At 50.1% G+C, this 22,889-nt stretch overlaps 1 protein-coding gene across 1 annotated transcript in view; it reads right to left on the minus strand.

The window, feature by feature from the left end:
- PDIA5 (protein disulfide isomerase family A member 5) overlaps positions 1 to 22,889 on the minus strand; it is a 92,843-nt gene that overhangs the window by 15,541 nt on the left and 54,413 nt on the right. The window contains exons 9-11 of the mRNA XM_041758725.1: positions 19,267 to 19,358; positions 19,101 to 19,172; positions 12,493 to 12,629 (exon numbers count right to left, since the gene is read on the minus strand). Of these exons, the coding sequence (XP_041614659.1) occupies positions 12,493 to 12,629; positions 19,101 to 19,172; positions 19,267 to 19,358 (301 nt within the window). The remainder of the gene's footprint in view (positions 1 to 12,492; positions 12,630 to 19,100; positions 19,173 to 19,266; positions 19,359 to 22,889) is intronic.

Below are 22,889 nucleotides of genomic sequence, written 5' to 3' on the forward strand. Positions count from 1 at the left end.
ACACCAGGGGTACCTGAGAGAAAAGAAGCACCAGCTCAGGGGAAAGAAATCTTTTCCCTAATCCACTCGGTGGGGGAAGGGGAAAGAGCGCAAGAGGCAAAAATGAAGTAACCACATAAAAAAATCCTGGGAACATATATAATAGGTCCTGTGTGCCAGGCACTGCTCTAAGCCTCACGACAGCCCTATAAGGTATAAACCACATGATCTCCATTTTACAGATGAGAAAACTAAGACACGAGATGGTGGATGACTGGCTGAGGTTGCGTACACAGCCAGAGGTCGCAGAGCTAGGCGGAAAACCAGAGCCACGTGGCTGGAGGCCACGGCCACAGGCAGCATGTGCTTCCTGCCACTATGGCTGTCATCACCCCACCCCAGGGCGGAAGGGGATCTGTGCCGTGACCGGGGAATAAGCCTTCACAGAAGCAAGAATACATTCTGGTTATCCCTGCACGGGAGGGCGCATGATAGGGTAGGCACAGGGATGTGACCGGTCATTTCCAAATGCCCTTCTCTTGGTATAAAGACCACTCTGTCCTCTCCTCACCACCACACAAATGCAGTAATGTCATGAATAATAAGACCCGATACACTGAAAAGCAAACAAGCACTTGGATAAGTGATGTCAGGACATTTGTACATGGCTTGCTTTCTTTCTTTGTTTAAAAGATTTTATTTATTTTTATTCATTAGAGACAGGGAGAGAGAGAGAGAGAGGCAGAGACACAGGCAGAGGGGAGCCCTCTCTCCTGCAGGGAGCCCGATGCGGAACTCGATCCCAGGACCCCAGGACCCCAGGACCCCAGGACCACGACCCGAGCCAAAGGCAGACGCTTAACCACTGAGCCCCCCGGGTGCCCCTGTACGTGGCTTTCGTTTTAGGTGGACAGTACGTTCTGGCTTCTAATGCTGCAGGGCCGTGAAGCGAGGAGGTCCAGACTGGGTGAGGCTCGAGACGGCTTGAAAGGGGACGTTGGCGGTGTGGGGGCCAGGCAGGAAGCAGGCCAAGCAGAAGGCAGGGGCCAAGCTCAGCCTTCTCACGGCGGGCGTTGCTGTGTGGAAGCCGACAGCACCGCAATGCTCACGACTGACTTGGGGCAAAGGGAGGCAGACAGACTCTCCAGGATTAGCCGAGGGGACCTCCCACAGCCTCCAGAAGCCACTGGAAGCCACGGAAATGGCTTCTGGCTCCTATGTGAGCACCCCGCCGAGGCAAGAGTTCCTATCTCCTCCAGGTCAGTCCTCAGTCCCGGTGCCACCAGGGACCACGTCCTTTCCACTCCTGCCCACTCCCAGCGTCCTCAGTCTGCTGACCCATCCCTTCTAGGGACAAGGGGTTGAACAGTGGCTATGCTGCACCCCACACCCCACAGTGACAGCAGAAACTGTACGTCATCATCCAGCTCCCAGGCCGGAGAGCTGTCCGCCCTGCCTCTGGACGGAGCACTCGGGCGACACGAGATGATCACGGGTGGAACCGTCCCTGATGGAGGCCGGCCCAGGGAGCAGCTACGATTCTCGGCTGCACCAGCCTGACGGTCCTTCTCAAATGGGCCCAAGGATGCGGGACAGCTTTGAGCTCGTGGTCTGACTGGAGACCACTGAGGACCCCGTGAACCGTAGGGGTATCAAGGTCATCATGACTTTGAAACGCAAGAATGTCATTTTCCAGAAGTAAACAAGTAGTCAAGTAGTGCTGTCACAAACCATCGGGTTACAAAGGGTGTTTTGTTTCGTTGTGGTAGGTTGGTTGTTTGGAACTGAAAATGTGTCCTCCCCAAAGAAACAATTTCACCCACAGATTCTAGGCAGATTCTCAGGAACGACCAGAGGCGCCCATTTCACAGAATGGGCCTGAAGCAGAGGAGCGTGCAGTGCCTCCCCCAGACGGAAAGCACGCGGCCTGCAGCCCGGCTCGGGACACCATGCAGGCCTGTCCCACACTCCCTGCAGGCGGCGGCGACCCGCCGCAGCACGAGGGAGGAATGTCTTCCTTGGCTCAGGCTGGGTCTCCGGGCCTTCCTGGATCACTGACACTCTGGAGAATTTAATAAAGCTGCTTCTCCCCTTCTCCCACACTGATGCATAAATAGTCCAAATTTATGTGTAACTTCATGGGGACCCAACCCCCTGACCGGCTCCCCGGTTAAAAGCCAAGGCAGACGAGGACCGACTCTGGGGCATTCACTTTCCCATGGGAGGTAGGACAGAGGCGCAGAGTTGTCCCCACGGGTGTCCCTTTCACGCTGACCCATGTGTCAGGAGTAATGAGCTAATTTAGGGAAGATTCTACTGACATAACATAGAATATACTAAAATGAACTTTTTTTTTTTTTGGTTTTGGTTTTCACTAAAATCAAAGGAATAAGTCATTCTGTGGGAGCTTATGGTTGGGATGAAGGGGTTCTAGAACTCTAGGAGGGGGCTCCCCCTGGGTCTACATCCAGGCTGACAGCTCCCTGCAACCTGCCCCAGGAGACTTACCCCCATTCTCCTGCTGCTAGGCTGGCCTTCCCTGACTGACGGAGTAGAGGCTCACCTTACACGAAGGCAGGTCATGAAAAGGAAGCTCAGAGACCGTCCTGAGGCTGATTTGTCACCCAAGATTCAGCGTGCCCTGGAGAGGAGCAAGTGAGTGGCCTGAGTCAGACCCACTCAGCCCAGGAGGCCGCAGGGAGAACACCAGGGCAGGCCTAAAAAGACCTGGCCTCAAGGCCCAAGTGGCCTCCAGAGAAGGCAGGGGAGGCAGAGAGATGCAGCCCTGGCCTCTCCCCTAAACACCACATGCATGCTGCGCTCAGGCCGGTGCCAGCAGGGCCCGCCGACAAGGTGGGCGGTGGGAAGGAGTGGGGATGGGGGAGGAAAGACAAAGAAAAGCCAGCCATTGCCTCTGACACAAAACCACGATTTCTTTCCAAAATATCCCAGTCAATATGGCAGGACCCCTGAAGATGAGAAAATTCACCTTCATACCTTTATCAGGTTTTGGCCCTTTGAGGCCCTGCCCTGCTGAGGTGGCAAATAGACTCCGTATCACAGGCCAGCTTCCGCCAGCGGTGGGCCAGAGATGGACCCTGAGCTTGAGAGCTCGTTCACTGGGAGGAAAGGTCTGTCATGGACAGAGGAGGGAGAGACAGAGGATATGCCACAGAGGTCCGGACTCTTTAGCTTGTGCTCATGCCTCTCTCCTGAACTTCCAGCCCAGGCTCCTGGGTCTCTCCTTAAAATCATAAAAGTACGCGCTCTCTGTACTGCATCTCCACACCCTTTATTTAGCAGCCCAACGAGACCGGTAAGACAAAGCTCGTGAGAGCCAGAAATGGTAGCTCTGAGAGATGAAGTGATAAACCTGGGGCCCCCATATGGGATTAAGGTGGACCTTCTGGGCTGGAGTTCCCATTGCTGTGTCCACACGAGCCCCCTCCCCTCACCCCTTCTCCAAAGTCCTTCTGTCCAGCAGCACCCGCTCCTCACCATCACCGCCGCCGCCCTGAAGGACCAGGCCTCTCCACAGAGTCCCTGTCAAGCTCCGGCCCCTGCTTTGAGTCTTCCGTTCACTCCACCCCACCAAAACACCCACTCCTCTTCCACTCACAAAGTACTTCTTATTCATGCATCTGAGGCATTTAATTTTGGACTGCCTTGTGACTGTTCTATTGCTGTCTTCTGATATTTAGGAGCACCCGGGACATCTTTTCAAGACATAAATCTGATCAAACTCCCTTGGCTAAAACTTCGCAATGGCCTCCCGTCACAGGTAGATCTGAATCCCAACTCTCAGATGGCCACACCACCTGACTCTCCGACCGTCAACCTCAGCTCCGGTCACCTCCCTCCCGTCCTCCATGCTGCAGCCTGCGGCCTTCGCTCTCCTCTATCAGACCAAGCTCGCATCCACCTCAGGGCTCTTCACGTACGGCTACCTGGAACACGATCTTTCCCCCAGGACTGGGGACGGCTGACCACTTCACGTCAGCAGGCCTGAGCTCCAATTTCGCTTCCATGGAGAAATTCTCTAACCATCGAACCCACAGGAGCCTCACACGTCATGCTCTCTTCCGCTATCCTGTTTATTGTCTCAACTGTACTCAACACAGTTGGACGAATCTGCTGATTTGAACCTGTCCATCGCGTCTGGAATGTGACTTCCCATAGGCTCGGCGGGCTGTGCAGCTCACCATCACATCCCTGGTACTGAGGAGGATACTCCACACACTTTTTGGATCAATTAACCTCATGGCTACATTGTTCAGGTTTGCACCTGTGCACATCAGCTTTTTTTAAATTTTATTTTTTAATTTTTTTAAATTTTTTATTTTTTTGCACATCAGCTTTAACCGGACTAAATTCTTTTGGGGCAACAGTCATGCCCCAAAAAGGGCATTGTATCTGAATAGTTGCCAGTTTGACCAAATCGTCCTATTCAGTATAACTGGCAGCCAAGCCAGTTACTGAGCACATACCCTCCCCTCCCCACCACCACGTACACATTTCTGCTGCTCCTCACAAGGTCTGAAAAGCATCTCTGGACATCCCCAGCACCTGTGGATGTTGTTCTACAGCTTCTCATTCATACCGTAGAGCAGTCTTGGCTTTTGCTTACAGCATCAATTCCCTCTGCTCCCTGAACAAGATACGAAGGCTAAGCAATAAACTTCCATTAAGAGAGTTTATGACAAAGAGACTGGCCAGGGCCCCAAAGAGGAGAAAGGTCTGGCCAAGCAAACATCTCCCTTGCTGGCACCCACTTCCTCTAGAGACCGGGGTCATGGGTGGACTCCTGGGCCTGGCCTTCAGGATGTCCTGGGTGTGTGGGCTGCGGGACAGCCAGAGGAGGAGTTATAAAGCAGGAGCAGGACTCCAGCCCACTGCGTTTTAGTGTCCTGATTGTGATTTGATAGGCCATTAAGTTTTACTGCTAAACTTCCTTGTTGGGTTTTTATCATCTGTGTAAGTGCGCTTACGCTGATTTTCATGACCTGGCACAGAGGCTGCATGTCAACTTCTCAAGCACTCTTTCCTGGCTATGGGAATGGGAGCCTCCCGTCAACCCCGAGCTTTCCAATGCCTTTGGATTACATTAATTACATGCATGGTTTTATTACAGGCCAGCTACAGAGCCTTTCCTGGATCCTGGAACCAGAATTTTCCAGGGGGCCAGGTTAATCTCAGCTCCCTTGTTAGCTGAGGCTCAATAGGAGCCTGGATTTTCCTATCCCCATTTCTGCTGCCTTGCCTGGATGTTGGTTGAGGCTTTTCAGGGAAGTGGGGCTCCTACAGATGCTAGCAGAAACACTCAAGTTTTAACATTGTGATGAGCCCCCACCCCAACCCGCCGGAGACCTCAGGGCTCTTTCAAGGCTTCCAGCTGTCTACACAACAAAGCTGATTCGTAGACACTCACAGATAGTCTGGGGTAGATTCATACACTGATGGATGCCTCCATCTACCACATAGCCTTCTTTTTGTGCAAAAATAGTTTTTTTTTTTTTATTCCTTTATATTAGTGGAAAATGCAGATAACAAGCTTTTAAATTTTTTCTTCCAGGCTTCTATCCTAAGGAAATAATCTGACGTGTGGACAAATATTTATGCATGAAACTGTTCTCTGCAGTGTGATTTATAATGCAGAAATACGGTAAACAACTCGAACCTTCAACATTATGGTTCCAGTTAAGTAATTTACGGTGCCATTATACAATGGAATATTATGTGACCACAAAAAGCATGCACAGAAAAGCATTTTTAGTAACATGAGAAAATACAAGATAATCTTTAAAAAAAATGTAAAGGAAAAACATGCATGAAGAAAAGGATTTAAAGAAATAAAATTGGGATGCCTGGGTGGCTCAGCGGTTGAGCATCTGCCTTCAGCTCAGGTCGTGACCCCAGACCACGGGATCGAGTCCCACATCGGGCTCCCTGAATGGAGCCTGCTTCTCCCTCTGCCTGTGTCTCTGCCTCTCTCTCTGTGTCTTTCATGAATAAATAAATAAAATCTTAAAAACATTAAAATAAATAAATAAATAAAATTAAATCCTTTCCTCCCATCTGGCACAATAGAATAAAGAATCCAGATAAATTAGAGAATGAGATGAAAAAAACAAAAATATTAGAACAAAATGCAGGGCACTAGTGTTTTGGATTTCCCAAGCAAGCCATGAATCCCAGAGGTCAGGATGAAGAAAGGCAGGCCTCAGAGGTACAGGTTTTAATCTTGGCTCTACCCTTTTGGCTAAGTGACCTTTGGCCAGTTTCTCAACCTTTTAGTGCCTCTCTTTCCTAACCTGTAAACTGAGGATAAGCATGATCTCTACCTCATAGGATTTGTTGCGAATATTAAATTAGGACAGGGAGTGCTTAGAAGGAATGCCTGACCCATAGTAAGTGCTCCATAAATATTGTATTCACTATTTGACTACACAAAATGTAAAGCTTTTGTGCAACGAAAGGCACCATAAAGAAAGTTAACGTTGACAAGAGACTACAAAGAGAGTATCTGGAACGCAGAAAACAGATAAAGATTACCGTTCGTAAGTAGAGAGCTCCAGCTCAAGAAGAAAAAGCCCCAGTGGAAAAATGGGCAAAGCATACAATAGGTGGTTTGCTGAAGAAATATGGAAGGCTGCCTAGCACATGAAAGGATGCTCAATTTCTCTGGAGGCCAGGGAGCTGTGGACAAGTTGCTCTTTTGCCCACCTTGGCAGACACATAAGAGGTTGACGGTGCCCGTGGCTGGCGAGGATGCAGGCTCTGACGCACACGGTCAGGAGTGCTGAAACCCTTCTGGAGGGCAGTTGGCAGTTTCATGGAAGCGCAAGCATGCTTATCCTGTGGCCCAGAGCTTCGGTTTCAGGAGGCAGTCATAAATATTTAGATATGTTCCCAAGTACATATGTTTACAAATGTTCATTGCATTGTTTGAACAATCAAAGACTGGCAGCAAATGTCTAGCAATGGGGAATGATTTGAAAATCTACATCTCAATTATTAAATACTATTTAACGGTTAAAAGATGGACGTAGATTTACACACCAACATCTACGTGTACATAAGAACATCTTCAAGACCCAATGGTAAGTGAAAGAAAGCAAGCCACGGAAAAAGAGACAAGAACTGATCCTATTTACATAAAAAAACCCAAAACCAAAACACTATTGTTTATGTAGAAGTACAGAAGAAGAAGGATGTGCCCACTGGTAGCAACGGGGTCAGTCGGGTCAGGAGACAGGGTGGGGAGCCGGGGTTTCACTGCTTGCACTACAGTCTTATGTATCCCTTGAACCTTGAACTGCCAATAACAAAAATGTCGTTAATATTATCCTCACAGGGGCACCTGGGTGGCTCAGGGCTTGAGCATCTGCCTTCAGCTCAGGTTGTGATCCCGGGGTCCTGGGATCGAGTCCCACATTGGGCTCACCATGGGGAGCCTGCTTCTCCCTCTGCCTGTGCCTCTGTCTTTCTCTGTGTCTCTCGTAGATAAATAAATAAAATAAGGAAAAATATTATCCTCACATTATTTGTGCAATTAAAAAATACAAGTGATAGTACAAAGGAGTTTTATGGCATGATGGTTACACAAATGTACATATATCAGAAAAATAAGTCAATTACCTATTTGTTAACTAAAAAAAAAAAAATTAGGGGCACCTGGGTAGCTCAGTGGCTTAAGTGGCTGCCTTCAGCTTGAGTCATAATCCCAGGATTCTGGGTTCCCCCTCTTAGGGCTCCCTGCTCAACAGGGAGTCTGCTTCTCCCTCTCTCTTAGCCTCTCCCCCTGCTCATGCACATGCGCTCTCTTTCTCTCTCTGTCTCAAATAAAATCTTAAAAAAAAAAAAAAAAGACAATTAAGAACAAGGGTGGAAAAAAGAAACTAGAAAGAATGACACCAAAAAAGTGAAAAGTAGTTGCTTCTGGATAATGAGATTATAGGTAGTTTTTTCCCCATAGTCATTTATACTTCTCTGCACATTCTAGATTTTCTACAAAGACCGTATTACTTGAGAATAAGACAGGAGGTAAGAAGCAGCAAATCTGGAGTCTGACAGGGATCTGCCACGGAATCCAGAGAGGCAGCCCAGCTCCTGGAAGGCAGGCCAGGCCCAGAAGCCTCCAGCACACGCTTCTAAGAACACATCTGGGCCTGCTGCCAAGGAAAGGGGGTGGATGGGGAAGGGGTGCCCTCCCTGGGAGCCCCTCTTTGTTCCTTCTACCATCCCCATATGAGTGACGCTCACTGAGGCTGTGTTATTACAGCACCGTGTCCTCCCCTGGCCTACTGCAGGCCTGGAGGTACAAGGAAAAGGAGGAGCGGTGGCTGTGACTGCAGCAAAACACGCAGTGACAAGAAGACGAGTGACAATGTATGGTCTGACTTTCCTCCTTCAGACGCTGCAGAACAAGACAAGAGGCTCCACGGAGCAGCAACAGTCAGCGTCCCGCTGTCACACCCCTTCTGGACACCGTTTTTGTCCACTGGGGGGCCGAGGACAGGCCCTGGGGCTGCAGCCTCCCCCATCCATACCAGGCCCCCCAATCAGGGCCAAATGGACGACAAATGGGGAACGCTGAGCCGTGGAGGGCTGCCCCCAGGCTCTACCCTTGCACTGTGCCCTGCACACCCTCCTCTCAGAGCCCGCTGCTCACACTGAGACCGTCCCCTCCTAACCCCTACCCCCCAGAAGGCTCAGCCTGTGATGGAAGGCAAAGTCCACGGGGCAAGCCTGCCTGTAAACCTCAGCTGCCATCACTCCCTCGGTGTGACCGGGGCCACAACTGGAGCTCATGTGCGTGGAGGGGTCCCCGCCGTGCTGGGCCTGTGCTTGTTTGTTCAGTGATGACTCAGGCCTCGGAGGCAGAGGATGCAGAAGGGTCTGTGTGAGGTTTCTAGACCCATTCCAGCCAGAAGCGAAGGGGAAGGGAGGGAAGGTGAGGAGGCTGAGGGCGGACGTTAAGTGGCAGGAAAGCTGGAAAAGAGGGTAAAGAAGCAGACTTTTGGAGGTCTGATGACAGGCAACAACGAGGGGCCTGTGTGACTTTCCTGCCGAGAACCCAGGAGTGTAGCACCCCATGCGCCCCATCAAAGTTCTAGGCATGGAACCAAGTACTCTGCCTCTGGAACCTACAGGTGCCAGGGAACCCCACCCGGGGCAGGCACCAGTCTGGTGGAAAGCTGAAGACCCTTTTACTCCCTGGCCTTTCAGAGCAGAACCTTGAGCAACAGACATGGAGCATATACTCTGTGCACAGAAGGAACACTGTCAAGAGGGGCTGCGGCTCTTCCTGGGAGTATCAGGAATGTCAACTCTCTTCTGTGTATTTTCCCATATTATCCCTTTACAAAATGTACATGCATTCCTCTTTAATTGCCAGAAAGTCATAAAAATAAAGTCAGCTTTTCACTTTGAGCCCTATTTCAGTCTGTTGGCGTCTTTAAAAAATCTTAAATGCAATTGTTCGATATTTTAGCCAGCTATCCTTTTTCCAGCTCTAACCTTTGCAGATTTAGAAGTATGCCTTGTTTTTTTTTTTTTAGTTTTAACAAAACTGCTGAATAAAAAACAAGTACCACCCTCTCGACAGAAGCAAGCTGGGCTCATAGTCATTCAGCACGAAGGAGGTGCTGCAGTCAGGGTGGCCCCATCCCGTCCCTTCTCCCCATCACAGTCAGGAAAACAGACACTTGCTTTTGATAAAAGACAGACATGCTAATTCATCAACCTAGTAATCTTGTCACAAGAGACAAACTGAGTATATGCAGCAATCCTTAGCAGAAACTATGGTCTTCTGTGTTGACAGATGCCGACTTGCTTTTCTAAGTCTCCAATATGGGCTGTTTCTAAACCACTCCCTGTTTGGTCTGGGATGGAAACCTTAATACTACTGTGATTTCCAGAATTCACCTTTTCTGCACTTTGAAAACCTGGGATAGCCCGGCCAGTCCCTGGCCTCCGGACGTTTGTCCTTTTTCCCAGTCATTCAAATGCCACCAAAGCGGGTGGGTCCTCTGGAGCCCTCCAGCAAGCGGTGCACAGCTAGGCAGCCAGGAGCTCTCTGCTCCCAGCCATCCCCTCCTCGGTTCTGAATTCTCTCAAAAACCACACACGTTCCATCCCCTTCCAGGTGACAGGCCATGCATGCTCCCAGATACGGAGGGCTTGCGTAGAGGGATTATTCGATGGGAGCCTAACAGGAAGCTCTACTTCATGCTTTTGCCCGCCAACCTGGCAGAAACAAAGCCACACATGGACACACATGCATAGCTGGGGGGCGGGGGTGGCTGGTGGGCACCTCACCAGAGAATACAGACTCCCTCACAGGCAGACACCCTCAGAGGTCTCTGTTTGCTAAATCTGCAGCCAGAGCCCCTCCCCCACAGGGTTCTACATGGAGCAGGGTGGCTTTCAAAATATTTATTAATAATGACGAATGGGGGAAGACAAAAGCTGCCATCTGGTTTCCAGTTCTTTCTCTCACTTAGCTCTAAACACCTTCATCATTGGCTTGTTTTCTCATCCATTAAGCCCCTGCTCCGTGCCCACAGACGACCTTGGGTGGGGGAAGGGGGAAGTGATGAACAAGATCTTCTGGTCAGGGAGGGAAGAGCATGTGGTAGGGGTAGGAGGGGAAAAGAAAAGGAGGGACACTAGGCCCCGGACCCCGCAAGCATCGGCTACTACAGCGGATTGCTCACAACCTATGACGACAAGAAAGAACACAGTCAAAACATCCCCATCTGTCTGGTGCACACTGTCTCTGGATAACATACAGGATTCATCAAAGGGGACACATGCTCTTCACGCTGCGAGGCCCAAACCACAAACCACTGCTCAAACCGCTCTGTACTGTGTCGGGCTGCAAGGACGGAGAGACAGGGGTGAAGCTCCCCAGGGAGATTGAAAACAGCCGCCACTCTCTGCCTGTACTCCTGCGACGGGGGTGTACACCCAGGATCTTCCCAGGGTGATCCCAACTCTACCTGCTGTGTAACTTCCTGCCACATTTGCTTCCATCAGCAGCTCCCGGATGGGCTGGGAGGACACATTCAGCCAGGCAGACACTGCAGATTCTCAGGTCCCGCCAACCCTAGGGACATGAGGCCCTGGCAGGGCTGGGGGTGAAGTGCTCCTTGGGCCCCATCATGGCCCTTCATTGGGAGATTCTCTGAAACTTAGTTTTTTGCATGTTTTGTCAGTTTTCTGGAAATTCAGAAGAAGGGTCATAGGAATACTTTTACTTTGGATTCTCTTAAGAACCTGGCACTCATGAGAAAGGAGTTGCTGGGGAAATCTGTGGTAGTGATCGGCTTATGAGGAGCTCCCGACTAACCAAACCCATGGGATACTAAAAAGCAGGGGGTCGGGGGATGAGGGCAGACCAGGGGTGAGCAGTATAGCATTTAGGGAGCAGCGAACAATTTGTGCCGTTTCTGTGTGACAGTCCCCTTATCTGTAAAATGGGGCTAATCATCCTTGCCTTTCAGCACTGTGGGTAAGATGAAAGGAGGTGACCCTGTGGGGAGCCACTTTCTCACCAGAGGGTGATACCCAACTGTTGGCATGACTTAATACTGCATTGTCCTCACTGAATGTGCCTCCTTGGACTGGATGGTTATGGCGCTGATCCACCAAGTAGTTACTTCTTGCTTGTTTTTCTTCTTCACAATCTCTTCCCTGCCCTCACTAGGCCAGAGCTGGCACGAGGCTCTGAGAAGAGCACGCTCTCCCCAACACACGCACCTGTTCCAGGGTGCTGAGGACCCATCTTGTCCACCAATGGGGGTGGGCCCACTTTTCCTAGGACTTCTATGTCCTTGGGGCTGTCACCCCCTTGCTCACCTCCCTAGGAACAACCTTCTCCCTCTTGGAAACAAATTGTAATCAATTTTCCATTCTCCATGGGAATGGGGAAGATAGTGACCTAGAAAATTCTTGAGTTACAGGCCCTTCAGCCCTTATTGCAAACACCTTTTACAGCATTCACACATGTCCCTTCCTTGATCCACTGTGGCCACTTCAGGCTATGAAACTTCCCGGTGAAGCAGAAGGAAGGCATTCTAGATGCTGGGAGATCTCTGGCCCTGGCCTCACCGTGCCCTCTCAGCTGCTGGGCAAGATATAGGGCTCAATTTCCCCACCTAGATTAGGGGTGATTACTGTCCTACATGGTTATCTAAGGGCCCTTCCAGTCCTAATTCCTCCGATTCTGGGAAATTCGTTTGCATCTCCTGACTCATGTAGACTTAGAAGAAGCCGCTCAGGCCCACCAGGTTGAGCTGAGGAACACTGCAACTTGATCAGGACTTTGGTTCTGCTCCGACGGTGACGCAGGGTGGGCTGGGTGTGCTGTGACCTCGCCCGCCCCCAGGGCGTCCTGGCACAGAGGAGGCATCCACCAGGCAAGAGCTCCCTGGACTCGCGTCCCAGAGCAGGGCCCGTCCTACGCTCAGGGAGGAGAGGATGTGGCGGGAGGAGCAAGGTTCCACTCACATGGGGCGTGGAACATGACGAGAACAGAGGAGTGTTCCTTCACAAACTGGTCAAAGTCTTCGTCGGTCAGGTGATAAACGGAGCCGCCCTCATCTGCCCAGGGAGTCTCGGGGACCTGGGGCTGTGGCGGCTGCGGACTGGAAGACCAAAAACAGGCAGAGCTCAGAGCAAGCCCGGGGCCTGAGCAGCCCTATGACATCCAGCCCCCTGGCAGTAGCCCCCACTGGCTCGCGTGGCTGCTGCAGGGGCTCACCAGAAACCCCTCAGTGGAGGAGCAGAGGCTGGGTGATCTGGCCCTGCCTGCCTCGTCGTCCCCACAGAGCCCCAGAGGGGCTTAGCTGAGTGTCTTACAAATAGCGGCTCTTAGCTCGAGCTCCCTAAGCAGCTCACGAAAACCCTCTTCCTCCCAGGAATCTGGGGGTTTGATAGCATCTCAAGCTCTTTCAAACTTTCAGCAACCTGGCAAGAACACATAGCAACAAAGAGCGACCTTTGGCAAAGCTGGCCGTTGTGTTGAGTAGCTCCCCACAGGCAAGGGCAGAGAGTCGGGAGAGGAAAGAACCGGGTGGGGGCGGCAGGGGTACGCACAGCGAGAGGGAAGGAGAAAGGAGAGGCCGAGGGTCTGAGAAAGAGCAAATCCGGGCGAGGGAAGGGGCCGGGGCTGGGAAGGGGAGGCTGTCACACGGGTGGTGCAACGTGTACACTGGCCAGCGTGGGAGGACAGTCATGATGAGGAAGACTGGGGCCAAGGGGTACAAGATCGGGGACGCCGTCACTTCAACAGCGTCTACACTACGTCACTTATCCTTTCTAGAAACCAGGAACAAAGTTATCTGGCTCTCCCAGAGGCAGCATGCTGCAGGGTCGGGCTTGGAGGCAGTCCAAATGCCCCCTCCCCATCTGCGAGCTGAAAACCTCAGGAAGCTGTCTTAGCTCCTGGGAGTCTGCTTCCACCCGGGACGACCGCATGCTGGTAAATGCGTCACCAGCTGTTCCAAGGAGAGGCACGCAGGGGCCCTCTGTTGCTCCCGAGTGGAGGACAGGACTGCTGGTGACACAAGCTCCAGCTGCTTTGCTGCCACAAGCATCTTTGCCAGAGCACCTTAATTGCCACTTTGAAAAAACCCTTTAGGATGACAAATGGGAAAGACAACCATTGTTTCCTGCCTTGGAGAGCCTACAGTAGAAACCAAGTGTACAGTTCCAGCAGCCAGGGCTAGAAATCACGAGAAAGAGTATGGCCGACACATTGGGATCTGCTGTCCTCCTGCCGAGTGGCTAGCAGAGAGGGTAACCTGCCCCCACCCCATGGAGAACCCAGGTTCAATGTCAGCCACCCTGGGCCCAAGCAGAGGGAAGCAGCAAGAAGAGGGCAAACCATTTCCAGCCAGTGTACATCCCACATCAGATGGGGCTGGTGCCAAAATCGTGCTTTGGAATGAGTCACGAGCCAGACGATAGTCCCAGACCAACACCAGGAGACCTAGGCTCCCATACTTGGCCTCCAAATACCACCAATTCCACTTCAGGGAATTTTCCTTTCCCATACAAATGCACACATGCAAAACTGTGTATGTTGAAGTATTCGTTGCAGATGATCTGTCATGGCAAAGCCTAGAAGCAACCTAGTGCTCGTTGGTCGGAAATGGTTACATAAGCTGCAGGCCGTCCACGATGGAGGCCGGGCAAGGTAAGGAATAACAAGAGAGCGCTCCAGGTGCTGACGTGGACAGACCACTGGGACTTACGGAACAGGCCACAATGTACTAATTTTTGCATAAAGTAGGGAGAGCTAAAAAATAGTCATCCCTATTTGCTTATATCTGCATATAGAAACTAATCAAAGTAGTTGCCTCTGGGGATAGGAGGTAGAACAGGATGAAGGACACAGGTGGAAGCGAGACTTTCTAATGCATCATTTTTAAGTATCTTTTACAGAATTATTTAATTATGTGAATGGAATCTGTTCAAAAATTAAAATAACTAGGGGCGGCCCGGGTGGCTCAGCGGTTTAGTGCCGCATTCAGCCCAGGGCCTGATCCTGGGGTCCTGGGATTGAGTCCTGCATCGGACTCCCTGCGTGGAGCCTGCTTCCCCCTCTGCCTGTGTCTCTGCCTCTCTCTCTCTCTGTGTCCCTCATGAATAAATAAATAAAACCGTTTTAAAAAATTAAAATAACTGTTAAACATCCTGTGAGAGCACAGAATGGGAGAGCGGTGGCTTAGATGCAGTACAGGAATATGAAAGTGCCTGAGAAACTTCTAGATAAAGACAGAGAACACAACTCTAAAACCACTAAAATAATAGGACAAGACTTAAAAAAAAAAAAAAAAAAAGAACCCACAGAGGCAAAAAGAACAGGAAAGAAGATAACAGTGAAGAGAGAAAAAGAGGTCAGTGCAATCGGAGAAGCTAGGAAACTGATCTAGCAAAACAGGGCAGAGACCTGAGGTGCAGGGGCCCGATGAACACTCGTAGCAAAGGCGAAGGCTCGGAAGGACCCCAGGGCACCACTCCTCGGAGCAGGGCTGGAGACAGGGCATATACCGAAAGCCTGAGCAGCTAGGCCCTCAGATCCTGGCCCTCGTGCTATCAGCCCGGTGAACAGGCCTCTCCCGCCCCGTAGACATGGTTTATTTTCTGGAAGGGACTGCAAAGCTGGGCATAGTGGTAAGAGGGCCACTGCAAAGGGAAGGACGGAGTAGGAATCTGAAGCCAAGCACTCTTGCTGACTTCTGCCTTTTACCATCTGTCTCCTTGAAGACAGGGCCCCCCTGACCGCTGGACCTCCTGCATCTAATGGGCAGCACGCACCCGGTAAGTGCTTTCTGAATAAATGATGGAATGAGAGGAGAATGCTTAAAGGAAGTAGAGGTGGAGAAGGGAAGACAGGGGGGACACAACAGCTATCTTCAAATATTTCAGACTGCATCAGGAAGAGAAATAAACATTTATTTTCTACGGCTCTGAGGAAGAAAAGCAATGCGGACCAGTGGAAGTTCCAGAGAAACTTCAGTCACTGGAAGTTAAGAACCTTCTATCTACAACAGATAAGGGGGAGAGAGCCATGCTGGGAGTCAGAAGAGCTGAATTTGAGCCCTATTTCCTCCACTTAACCAGCTCTAGTGCTAGACAACCAACTAGACTTCAAACATCTACAGGACTGTGTATTTGGAGGCCCTTCTTCACCTCTCAGGTACATCGAGACAGATGATGCTCTGGAGTAAGATATTTGATAAATTTCTAAAGTACTACCTGAATGTTCCTAGATATCATTTAAAACTGAAATCAGGGACGCCTGGGTGGCTCAGTGGTTGAGCGTCTGCCTTTGGCTCAGGGCGTGATCCTGGAGTCCCGGGATTGAGTCCCACATCAGGATCCCTGCGAGGAGCCTGCTTCTCCCTCTGTCTATGTCTCTGCCTCTCTTCCTGTGTCTCTCAGGAATAAATAACTAAAATCTTTAAAAAAATAAAATAAAATAAAAATAAAACTGAAGTCAAAGAATTGTTCAAGCAGGAGTAGGTGACCCCAACATGAGTCAAGGCCCTGCTCTCTGAGGTGTTTCAGCAGGACTGAGAGAATCACATCTGTCCTAGAGGTAATGCAAACGTGACAAGGCTCACGGCTAGGGACAGATTTAGTGATGTTTCTATTCCCTTCCAATCCTGTGACTCTGATTTCCTGGGAAGTTCCCACAAATCAGACCCTTATCTGATGTACGTGCCCGTGCCACAGAGAAGAAGATGCAATAAGCATTAGAAGTCAAGAAAACTTTGTGATCGCTTTTAGTTCACTTCTGGTTGGAATAAAAATATATAAGCAGAAACAGGTGGCTAGGTCAAAATGGACTACCGTGTATATCCCCTCTAGGTGCCAAGCCCAACTCAGCAGCATGAAACAGCAGCATGGAGCCTGCACGCCTGCCATGATCAACGCACCCACCCCAGAGTCCTTGCACACTGGGACCCCAATGTCTCTACCTGGCCTCATTCAGTGCCCAGTGGCCAGCCACTCATGGCAGGGGGTGGAGGTGGGGTGAGATCTGGGTTCTTCTCTCCTGGGCTTCTGAAAGTCATCCAGAGAGCTTATAGCAAGGCTGGATCCACTCTCATTCTTCTACACTCGGCCATACCTAAGCCCTGAGCAGCCAATGGGAAGGCCTGGGGAAGAGGTGCCGGGAAGCAGGAAATACGGGTACACTGCTAACCACCAGGATGTGGGACAAAGTCAGTAAGATTTAAAACACCTGACATAGGGGAAAGCCACACACAGAGCTGAGTACATGTGGGGGGCGGAGGGTGGGGACTGGAAAGAAATTCACCAAAATATTACGACACATCATCTTTGGGTGGGGAGGGAGAAGAGCTTTTCCTTTTGTTTAAATATATTTTTAAGTTTTTGTATAATAGCATATCTCCCTTGAAGAGCCTTGGAATCAGAAAATATATATATATTTTAAATGAGGCCAGCTGGCAGCACAGTGACATTACTAGCTCTTGCTGGGGTGTGAGATGAGGGGGTTCACTGGGAGTCCTTCAAGGGGTGCTCACTACTCTTGCTGTGCTGGAGCGGGGGGCGGGGGGCTACAGTTTTGCCCTCAGAGGAGCCAGTGATCACTGGGGGTCAGACAGCTGGGCAGGGCTGCCCAGGGAGACCCATAGGCTGCGCCATACCCCCTTCCCTGGAGTCACCCCACCAACCTTCTCAGCCTGGAGACCAGGGATGAACCAGGAACTACCAACAAGGTTTCCTCCTCACGTGGGGTGAGAAGGAGAAAAGAGAAAGTACAAGTGGGGACGCACCAGACTGGGGCTGCCTCCAGCTCTCCACCCAGAGCAGCCTGGTGGAGGAGCTGGGGTGGGGATAGGTGGGGGGAGGGGGCAGTGCCAGGCTCCAGTGGGGAGATAATCACCTGTCTCAGAGACTCCACTGATGTGCTCCCCTGTGTAGGGTTAGCAAGCAATTCTCAACACTTAAAACAAAAAACAAAAACAAAAAAAAACCCTTAACCTTATGCTTCCAAAAAGATACGAGTGCATTTTGAAACCAGAAAAGGTTAGAGAAGGGGGAGGGAGGCAGACAGATTTTATGCTCTGGTGACAAATGAGATTGCTATTTGTTGAAACCTTCTCCCAAAGCAGAGTAAGAGGTGTCTGGCTGGAGGAGAGGACATGCTTATTATCAAATGTAAAAGGAAGACAGAGGAGTGAAGGCTCAGGTTAAAACAATGAACACAGGAGAATGGCACCCTCACCCCCCTTCCTGGGCAGGAGCTGGAAATGAGGGAATAGATGGGGACAGAGATAAGAAAATGCTTCCAAGAAACAAAAGGCGCTGTGCAAACGGGATGCTACTGCTGTATCTTATCTCCTGGGGACCCACGGAACAGAAGACTGAGAGCTTCAACCCTTAGAATCTGACAGTTTGTTCCTTTGTTCGTTTGAGTGGGGGAGGGGTACAAAAAAATTCATCCTCCTTCCCATTCTGAAAACACACATTTTCATCCTCCTTATCCTTGGATGACTAATTCCTTAACCTTGTCCCCCTCGGGTAATGACGTCAATGAAGATCCACCATGCTGGCAACTGGGGAAGGGGAAGGGGGCTCCAACTGGAACTCAGGGGAGCTGCTGTCCAGGGCAGGAGCAAGCCTGGCCCTGCTACTTGTCCACTGCAGGAGCCTGGACAAGCCCCTTCTCCCTGTGCTCTGCTACCTTATTCATTAAGTAAGGCTAATAATGATGTCTTCCTTACAGGGCTGTGCTGAGGATTACGTGAGATCCACATAAAGGCTTTAGAACAGGGTCAGCCACGACGTGGAGCCCAAAAAATGCTAGCTGGTATTATTCCAAGAAATACACACACATAGCCACACATGGCACTGACTGGTAAGTGCCACACTGATGACATGCAGAACTCAAAGCAAGCAGGCTAAGTGCTCAGCTGGGATGGCCCCAGGAGGCTGCCAAGAGAGGTGGTCCCTCCCCAGCTCCCATGGTGGGAGACGAGGTGGGGAGCCAGACTCCCCATCCAACATACCAGTCAGGGTCATGCCAGAGTCACATACCTAGCACGGTAGGGGTCCAGGTAAGGGGTGCTCTGGATCACGAGGATCTAACCACATTAGAACCAAGCATCACCTGGTTGCCATGAAGCAGCGTCTGTGGGGAGTGCACGTGAATGGCAAAGCACTCTGCAAATCTGAGGTATCAGAATATTTCTTAGGAGCTTCATAGCACCTAATTTAGTGTTGTGTTTGAAATAAGTGTTCAACTGACAATCCGATTTTCAGAAACACCTGCCATGAGCCTCTCTCCAAACTGACATCCCAGATGAGAAATGTCCCTATCCATCGGATAGTAAAGGGGATAAAATGATTTGAAATACAGTCAACTGTGGTCAGAGTCACACCAAATCCTCCCGATTCCTATATCCTAAACCCACGAAGACCCAACCTCACCTGGAAGCAACCCAGAAAGCACGATGAGATCTTTCCCTTCCCAGTTCTCTTCCCCAGCCTCAGCCCCGGGACCAGGAGCCGCCCTGGGGTCTAGCTGAGCACCCTCCTCCCCTCCAGGCACACAGCCCTGAGGCGACCGTCCCACTTACTTCTTCAGCCATTCCACAATGTCCTCGGCCGTGGATCCATAGTTGTCATACTGGAACAGAAACCGTCCTTTCCTGTGAAACGTGGACAGACAAACGTGGGCTCAGCCAGGCATGCAAACGCCGTCACGGAGGGGAGTGAGCATCGGAAGGGAAGCAGGGGACTTACTCGAAATAGCAGATGGTGGGGTAGCCTCGCACATTATACTCCTCTTTGACGTTTTCAAATTCCGAGGGGTAGATGTTCATCCCAGCCAGCACCTGGGAGCAAAGGGAGAACTGGTCTATCCACACCCTGCCCCGCAGACAACCCCATGGATCCATGCACAGCCCATCCATCTGTCCCACCAGAAACAGATGAAGGGTGACAGGCAGCCTTGGGCAGCAAGGCAAGCTAACCCAGCTTGGGAATGACTGAGAGCTCTGGAAGATGCTGGGTCTGGGCCAGGGGTTGCCCTCTGTATCAGAAGTTCCTTTCACTTGCCCTGTAGGGGGAGTCATCCCAGAGGGAACCCAGAGTTCTGAGGGCTGAGCAAGACACCTGGCCTTGCTACCAAGTTCCAACAGGTCCCAGAGTGGGGCTACTGCCTCCCAAGTACACATGATGCCTTCTCCCTGCCCATATCAACTAGGGTTGTACTATTCCTCTCTTAAGTGACGGGATCACCACTCGGCCCCTCCACAACGTCCTCATGGCCTGTCTTCAATCTGTCCACCTCGGCTTTCTGTGCAACGTTCTCAGACCTCACAGCTCATATGTGGCCAAGTAGAGAGTGTGGCTCTCGTGGCAATCCACCTGCCTGACTCTCCTCCCTCCAGATGGCTAGGTGCCCCACCTCTCCCCTCCTGTTTGTAACCATCACCTTCGGTCTGACTGGACCATCTCCAAAGTCTGAACCTGTTCTGGTTGCAGGGGTCCCTATACCTGACACCCCTAACTGGGAAAGGAGAATTTTAGTAGCTGTCTTACTAAATACTAAGAACAACCCAGAGTTACCTAAAACTCCTTCCCTGAAGCAGGAATCTTCTTTTCTAGCGCAGGATCAGGTGCTTGGAAAGAGGACCTTTTGAATCTCTTCTTACCAGAGAATGAAGACAGAGTGGCCAGATACAGAAAGAGTGCTCCACAAAGCAGGGCAGCATGGAGGAGAGGGGAAAGAGGTTCAAAGAGCCAAGAGCAGTTACAGAAGCAGAGAGAAGAAATCCGGGAAGCTATTTTGCTGAACAATATACAAGGAAACATAGGGAGAGGAAAAGGAGAACCATCCTTTCAAGTGGACAACAGGCTTGATTCAGGAGACCATGTCCACTCAGCAATCGTGTGACCTTGGGCGAGTCACTCACTCTACGGAGGCTCCTTGTGCGGGAGACGTGGGTGATGAAAATAATCGTCGGCCTCTTAAAAGAACTGAATGAGGTGGACCCATGTCAGAGGATTCAGCACAAAACTGGTGTTCAATTAAGTTCTTGATTTCCTACCAATTCTCCTGGTGATGGACGCCACCTGTGCCTCTGGCAGCGCCTTCCCTAGAGGCACCTAAACCTCTCTTTCCAATTTTAGGTATCTAGCACAATGCCTGGCATACAGTAGGCACACAATAAATGCTTCCTAAATCACTGACTCCCCCCATCCCCCACATCTGTGGGATGCTGCAAAGAACACGGGGAGAATAAGCCTGAAATAGAACTTACCAGAAGCCCTGGGACCCTCTAAAAACCATTCTGTTCATTTCCCCAGACTGATTCAGCAGCCTGTTCCAGTAATAACTGTCTACTTTAAAGTTCTTTTTTTATTCTAATTGATCTCCCTGGTGTCGGTGTACATCTACCATGAGATTAATCTTCCACGTCCTCCTCTTTCCTTACATCACTTCCCTGCACAAAACCTTTCAATTCCACTGAATACCGGCTAGCATCTAATTCCGCATTCAAAGACAATATGGTCCCTATCTTATTTTTGAATTCTTCTTTCTTACAGAATCCTTAATAGTGTACCTGCGAGGGTCTAGGTTTTTTATTCTCCCGGGAATGGGACAGTCTGAGACCCCTGCACAGGGTGGGAGTTGGGCCGCTTGTGTCTAAGACCCCTCGCAGGCGGGCAATATGCCACGGCGGCTAGGATCCCAGACCCGGGTGTCAGGATGCTGGGTTTGGGTCCTAACTTCCTACTCAGTCGATGGATTTCCTTCAACAAGTCAGTTGCCTGTGTGCCTCAGTTTCCTCATCGGGAGCCACTTCTTGTGATTGCCGTGAGGTAGTAGAGGTAAAGTATCTACAGCACTCAAAATATGTTAGCTGTTAAGGTGCACAATAGGCAAACTATGGAAAGAGCCGAGACGTCCATCAACAATGAAGGGACAAAGAAGAGTGGTATCATACACAATGCAATGTTACTCAGCCATCAAAATAAATGAAGTCTTCCCATCTGCAATGACATGGATGGAACTGGAGGGTATCATGCTAAGCAAAATAAGTCAATCAGAGAAAGACAGTTATCATATGGTCTCACTCATACTCATACGTGGGATTTAAGGAACAAAACGGAGGAGCATAGGGGAAGGGAGGCAAAAATAAAACAAGACAAAATCAGAGAGGGAGACAAACCATAAGAGACTCTTAATCATAGGAAACAAACTGAGGGTTGCTGGGGTGGGAATAGGGATAGGGTAACTGGGTGATGGACTTTAAGGAGGGCACATGATATAATGAGCACTGGGTGTTCTATAAGACTGATGAGTCACTGACCTCTACCTCTGAAACCAATAATACATTATGTATTGAGTTTAAATTTAAAAACATATATTAATAAACAAAATATGTTAGCTATTTGCATTAATACTACTCTGAAGCTCTGCCCAAATTTCCAGCATACATGCTATGTTCCCCTGACCCTTACTTTGTATCTTCTAGTCCTTTTGCTTAGGATACTCACTCCCCGTGTCTCAATTTCTACCAAAGGTTTATTCATCCTTTATGGCAAAATCAAATCCCACCTTCCTGCACAGCCTTTCCAAACCGCCTCTGCGTATGATGAACTTTTAATTCTCTGAGTTTCTGTAGTACTCTTGTGCCTCCTGGGGGCATTTGTTAATAAGATAAATATTTTTTAACTCTTTTAAAAAATATTTTATTTATTAATTTGAGAGAGAGCGAGAGAGAGCATGAGCAGGGGGAGGGGCAAAGGGAGAGGGAGAAGCAGACTCCCTGCTGAGCAGAGAGCTGGATATGGGGGCTCAATCCCAGGACCGTGAAATCATGACCTGAGGTGAAGGCAGATGCTTAACTGACTGAGCCACCCAGGTGCCTTGAAATAAATATTGTTTTGAACAACTATATACAAACACTTTTTGGTGTCTGTAAAGCCAAATGGGGCAAAACTGGTCTTACCCTAAAAGTTAAGGCCACAAGGCCTAACCTGGAGCCATATGTGCTGGTGCTGTTCGGTTGGCACGACATGCTCTGCCTCACGTTCTAATAGGAATAAGTATGGAAGCTTCACAGAGCTAATGCTCAAGGGAGGGTAAGATTTCCACAGACATGGAAGTGAGACCAAACAAGACGCAGCCCAAGAAGCAGGGAATATGCTGGCTTACAGGACTGTCCGACACAGAATTGGGCAGGAAGAGAAGGCTGGACAGGTTCATGAAGATCACTCTGGAAAAGGATTTAATCCCTAAGAAACCAGGACTTTACAGGCACCCAGACCATCCCACTGAGTTTTCTGTAATGTTGTCTAGGGAACTGACACTCTTTATGTCTCTGGACTTGAGCCCAAGCAGGAGAAGCAGGTGT

This window comes from Vulpes lagopus, chromosome 1, assembly GCF_018345385.1.
Source record: "Vulpes lagopus strain Blue_001 chromosome 1, ASM1834538v1, whole genome shotgun sequence".
Taxonomy (NCBI): Eukaryota; Metazoa; Chordata; class Mammalia; order Carnivora; family Canidae; genus Vulpes; species Vulpes lagopus.